Source organism: Centropristis striata, chromosome 4, assembly GCF_030273125.1.
Source record: "Centropristis striata isolate RG_2023a ecotype Rhode Island chromosome 4, C.striata_1.0, whole genome shotgun sequence".
NCBI lineage: Eukaryota > Metazoa > Chordata > Actinopteri > Perciformes > Serranidae > Centropristis > Centropristis striata.
Window position 1 is genome coordinate 5753402 of NC_081520.1, and position 6462 is coordinate 5759863.

At 41.1% G+C, this 6462-nt stretch overlaps 1 protein-coding gene across 1 annotated transcript in view; it reads left to right on the plus strand.

The window, feature by feature from the left end:
• Positions 1-5404, plus strand: part of farsb (phenylalanyl-tRNA synthetase subunit beta) — a 30133-nt gene extending 24729 nt beyond the window's left edge. Inside the window, exons 17-18 of the mRNA XM_059330702.1 lie at positions 3812-3959; positions 4398-5404. Of these exons, the coding sequence (XP_059186685.1) occupies positions 3812-3959; positions 4398-5166 (917 nt within the window). The 3' untranslated portion in view covers positions 5167-5404. The remainder of the gene's footprint in view (positions 1-3811; positions 3960-4397) is intronic.
• The last annotated feature ends 1058 nt before the right edge of the window (positions 5405-6462 follow it).

Consider the following 6462-nt stretch of genomic DNA (forward strand, 5'->3'; position numbering starts at 1 on the left):
TGAAAGTTGGAGCAGAGTGGGCGGAAAGTGGCCTGGCTCAAGTGTAGGATTTTCATTGACTGATTGGTTATTTAAGATGTACCAGAGCTATTTATATAGTTGCCATGGCATCCTGCTCATGGTACAAGTAGATGACGTGTGAACCGACGCAAGCACATTTCCACCGTTTTTTTTGATTTTCTATTTTTTTTAATACACCTAACAGACACAGAACAGACGATGGGAAGAAATTCCCTGCTTCAGTTGCCTTCTCTCTCTCACTCACACACTCACACACACACACACACACACACACACACACACACACACACGTTTGAAAGTCCAGCCCATGTGTTTTGTAAGCCTTCATCCATAGTGATGAGTGAACATCTAAGCAGTGGGCTCTGGAACCCATTAGCAAGGCAGCGTGGGAAGAAGCAGTGCACTATGGGAGAATGCCATGTCTCTGTGTGTGTGTGGGGCTGTTGTCATGGCAACCCCTGTATCTTGTTAAATCTCTGACATGCAAACAGACAGAAAGATGGACTTGTCTGTGTTTTTTTTTTTTTTTTTCTAACAAAGTGGCCCTGTCACGTTGACGATGGAGGATTTTTTTCCCTTCCGTCTGGACTGAAGTGACCTTCACTCTCGACACTGATACAAACAGAACCATCAGATTTTAATCACAAGGAGAAATAAATGTGTGTGAGAAAGTGGCTGACACAGAAAATCTAATTATGGTCAAATGGCCTGCGGAGGTAGTTGGTTTGGAGTTATGACCTGTGGCATTTTCCACATAAACTGTGTTCATTTTGCGGCTCTGTCAATGATTTATATTAAACAACTGCAATCTAGCTGCCACACACACACACACACACACACACACACACACACTCTGTTTTTCTTTTCTGAAAGAATCACAGGATGCACAGGAAAAGATGCCTGTTTTTAAGTTTGTTTGGAATGAATTCATGAACACTGACAACCACAGATCATTAAAAACCAATGTGGGTGAGCACATGATTATCAGGAGAAAATCAAGGAAGAAGAAAGGCAGCTCAGTGCCGCCCACACTGCGTGATTGACTCATGATCTCTGATATATGATGTGCAAAAAGCACTTAAGGCTCGACAGAAAGGATGTTGGCTGGAAGAATGAATGCATCCGCAAGTGCAAATCCATATAAAGTGTGCATGTTCAAAGTGTATGGTGGCAGAAACATGATCCAAGAAGCATGCAGATCAAACAGATGGCTTGTTAGATAGTAACACACTGGTCAAAAAGTGTTTGCCAGGATACAAACAGATTGCAAACATGCTTGTTGAGATGATAATTGTTGTTTTAAAAGAAAAGGAAACAACAAAAAGGCGAAGTCAGTGACAGGTGTAGTAGGCGTTCTCCACTGAGGGGGCTTTCACACCTGTGGCTTGGCTCGTTTGATCCTGACCAAGCAAAGAAGATGAAGCTTCATTGCTGCATTGTATTTTGTGGTCTGGTTCCTGCTCACACTGACTTTTTTACAAACAAACCAAAAGGACTAAACCAGAAGTTATACAGACAGTTCAGGGGATTGTCCTCCTGTATCATCAGGACCAACATGGGAAATCAGAAGCACTTTAATGTACCGTATTTTCCGGACTATAAGTCGCTCCGGAGTACAAGTCGCACCAGCCATAAAATGCATAATAAAGAAGGAGAAAACATATATAAGTCGCACTGGAGTAGAAGTCGCATTTTTGGGGGAAATTTATTTGATAAAATCCAACACCAAGAACAGACATGTCATCTTGAAAGGCAATTTAAAAAAAATGTTAACATAACATATTAAGAGTTATTCAGATACAGAACTATAGCATAAATAACATGCTAAGAAGTTTACCAAACCATCCATGTCACTCTAAATAACTAAAATCCAATGAAATCTTCATCCTCTGTGTCACTTTTAAACAACTCCGCTAACTCCGGAGGTAGAAGATGCGGCGCTTCTTCTTCTACGTCGCTTACATAAGACTCATCCTCATACTCGGCCTAGAGCGCCCTCTTGCGGTTTAGTGTGAAAATAACGTGAAATGATATACCGGTAATAATGTGTTAATAATTTCACACATAAGTTGCTCCAGAGTATAAGTCGCACCCCCGGCCAAACTATGAAAAAAAACTGCGACTTATAGTCCGGAAAATACGGTAGGGCCGCACAATTAATTGAATTTGAATCGTGATCACAATTTTGGCCGCCACGATTAAATTAACCTGATCGTCGGTGATACTATTGATCTAATCAAGCACTTTCTACACCAGTAGACCACCAACCACCAGGGGGCGGGGCCGTTTTTCTCCCCTGAAAAAAGCCTGGTTGCTGATTGGATAGAACGCTAAGCAGGATGTGACGTAGTACTCGACGCCACAACAACACACGTCATTTGTAAAAGCCGGCGAAGCAGTGTAGCCAACTTAGCGATTTTGTTGCTATATTTAGTGACTTTTCAGACCCCCTTAGCGACTATTTTTCTGGTGTTATTGGAGACTCGTTCTTGCTCTTTTTAACGAGCTGCAGGGGGCGGCGACTCATTAAGAAGAGTAAGAAGGAGTCGAATCGGCACAGTCCTCCTGCAGCAGTCTCTCCTAGCTGCAAAGCCGGAGGGGATGTTAACCCCTTATCGACCAGTCTGCAAATTGCTAACAGGCTAACAGTTAGCTCTGTAGCAGTACAGTGTGTATGTGCTGCTGCTACAGGAGGAGTTCACTTAGCGATCTCTGTTTGTTTACAACAAGCACCAGACACTATAAACTGTTCCTATTGTTTGTTTAAAAGTAGTGCAATAAAAATACAGATGTTTTCCCTAACATGATGAATGATCGTGATTACAATATTGATCAAAATAATTGTGATTATCATTTTGGCCATAATCGTGCAGCCCTACTTTAATGCTTCTGATGTGTTTATTCATGTTCTTTGGTCTCACAAAGAAATAACTGATTATTAGACTGCATATTAATCATGTTATGAGTCATAACTGACAGGTAGAGACAGTATGAAAGGAGGCATCTTGTACAGTTATGATCGCTGTCACAAACTTTTTAATGGACTTAATTTACTGATGAAGTACTCGCAGTAGAATACAAGCAGTTTCTTACCACCAACCCTGGCTCTATGCGTGCAGTTTTCATTTGAATACGTGTCACAAAATTCTGTTTATTTTACATTTTTGATGCAAAATTTTGTGAAAGGAAAATATTCATGCTCACATCCATACAACTGATTTGCATAAATATGTTTTTAGAATTTTTGTTGTTTTACAAATATTGAGCCAAAATATCCCCCATAAGTTAATTACAGCTGGCAATCATGATGTTACACCCCTATTTCATAACATCACCCTGTTACACCCCCAACTTAAATGCTGGAGGGGGCCACAATTTTTCATCAACACTACCACAGGGCCACATATAGGACTGGCACTTAACCAGATATGATGAAACTGCAATTTTAAATACGTTTACAGTGCAGTAACTTAACATATTTCATGTTCAAATGCATGTATAACAGTATAAATAGGAATACAAAAAGTTTGAAGCAAATAAAAAATAACTACTTGCAAGAACAGCAGACCAACATTAATTGCAAGAAGTAATTTTGTGCATTTTTACACTGCACTTTTAAGATTTCATGCTCAAATTCATGTAGTTGTACTGAGGGGCCACTTCAAGTGAGGGTGTGTTTGCGGCCTCCAGTTGCTCATCCCTGATAAAACCCTAAAATCCACTTGGAACTGTCTTCTCATTTTAAGTAATAATTCACTTGTTATATATTTTCTTCTGCTTGTTCTCTTAGATTCCACCTTTTTCCCCGGTCGCTGCGCAGAGATCTTCGTCCGTGGAAAGAGCGTCGGGCGTCTCGGCGTCCTTCACCCGGACGTCATCAACCGCTTTGAGCTGACCATGCCCTGCTCAGCGCTGGAGATGGACATCGAGCCCTTCCTGTGATTTCTCCTTCTTAAACCCTTTTTCAGAAACGCATAAAAGTTTATACTCAGACCCCCCCCCCCTAGAAAGCAATAAGATCCATAAAGAAATATATAAGGCTTTAAAAAAAGTCGTTTGGCTTTTGTGGTTGAAGTGAAGTGCAGATTGTGTGTTTGTCTAGTGCATGTTGAAGCTGAAGGACCGATCTGTGCAGCATCATGATGTGGAGGCATTGTGTTTTTTTATATCAGCAACAAGGCTGTTTTTACTCAAGTCAGAAGAATTAAAAATTAACAAGACTCTATTGTGTTTTCACTGTGAATGGTGTGCATCTGTGTGTGGGCTTGTACATGCATGCCTGCTCTTAATTTAGTTTACTTGTGCCTTGGGGTTAGTGCATGGTAATTAGACTCAGTGACTCATTACCTGTTGCTTTGTTGCCTTGGTTCTTCCAGTGGCCACACTGCTGAAACCACCCTCACACACGACGTCCCCATGCAGGAAGTCATCAAGCACAAGTTCCCCACGCAGAACGAGTCCTCGCAGGCCCCGTCCTCCCGCCCGGCGTCCACAAAAACTGTGTTTGGCGACATGAGCGCAGCAGCCGGCCTTAAAGCTCTTAACGATTTTCTGGCAGACAAAAGCTACATGGAGGGCTTCGCGGCGTCCCAGGCTGACACGGCGATGTTCGACGCCATCCCCTCTGCTCCCTCCTCCACTTTGTGCCACCTCATGCGCTGGTATACCCACATCAAGTCCTTCCAGGGAGACAGAACCAGCCTCCCAGCAGCTCAGAAACAGTTTGTCCTCCCAGATATGACAAACGACGCCAGCGACGACGATGACATTGACCTATTTGGCTCAGACGACGAAGCCGAGAGCGCAGAGGCGGAGAGAATCAAGGAGCAGCGGCTCGCCGAGTACGCCGCCAAGAAGTCCAAGAAGCCAGCCCTGGTCGCCAAGTCCTCCATCCTGCTTGACGTCAAGCCCTGGGACGACGAGACGGACATGGCCAAGCTGGAGGAGTGCGTACGCAGCGTCGGCATGGACGGGCTGCTGTGGGGGCAGTCCAAGCTGGTCCCGGTGGGCTACGGCATCAAGAAGCTCCAGATAGGCTGCGTGGTGGAGGATGATAAAGTGGGAACAGATCTGCTGGAGGAAGCCATCACCGCCTTCGAGGAATATGTTCAGTCTGTGGACGTGGCTGCCTTCAATAAGATCTGAATCATCCCGACACAGAGTCACTTCACTGAATGGTACCATCTGATGTTTTCTGGTCCTGGCTAAAGATAGGTGATGTAATACGAAACACAATGTTCAAACACTATTCCAACGTCCATGTAATACAATAACTCAAGCTCAGGTTCTTCATCTGAAAAGACTCTTTCTCATTTGATACTAAATATTCTTGCCTTTAAACATCAAATAAAGCCATTCTTACTTTTGACTTTCTATCTTTCAATCTCTTTTGTAGTGCTCGTGTTTTTTTTTGTTTTTTTTTAAATTAATTTAAACAAAACACAACACAAATCACCAATAAACAAACACAGAGTGAAAAACAAAACAAAAAATACAACAATCACAAAACCAACCCAAATAAATAAATACAACCACAATAATAAACAAGAACCTTAACACATCAAAACTAAACAAGACACAAACAAACATCAAACATAATTACCACATAAAACATACAGTATGTCAGTAAACTTGATAACCTAAGAGAGAATAAAAAAGGGTTAAGTTAAATGCCAGCCTTCCACTTCAATAAACCTTTCCCACCTTTCCAAATACTGTCCAACATCACCATTCCTGTTAGCAATATAACCTTCCAAAACAAAATAACGTTTAATAAGCATCCTAAATTGATTAATATTCAAAGAATCTGCATTGACAGCTTTAAAAATAAGTATTTTCCTCAACAAGATAATTAAATTAATAATATAACTGCTTGTGTCTGTAACATCACCTAGTATAACAGAAAAGAAATCACATTCAAAACTTAACTTCATTGCAGTACACATCGTCTGTAGTGCTCGTGTTTTTATCAGGTGAAGGTTACTGCTTTTGTTCGAAGGTAGATTGTCCCAAAAAATATCGGCATAGACAATATTGTCATTTTAAGAACATTGTATGCCAATTATACCCTTTCAAAGATAAATTATCTTTCATTCTTAAGTGAATTCAGACGGTGGAATTAAAATCTAAAAACAATACAACCTCTGGTCCAAAAAAAGTTGGGACACTGTCCTAACTGTAAATAAAACTGTGATCATTTGTTATAATTTTTGGCATTTTCAATAGAAAACTACATGAAGATTGGCACTGACAGTTGAAGTTTTGAAAGTGAAATTGTTTCCTCGTTCTTGCTTTATACAACTTCAGTTGCTCATGTTATATTTTTTGCTTCATCATGTGCCACATATTTTCGATGAGAGATTAGGGCTGCAACTAATGATTATTTTCATTATCGATTAATCTGTTGATTATTTAAACGATTCATCGATTAGTTGTTTGGTC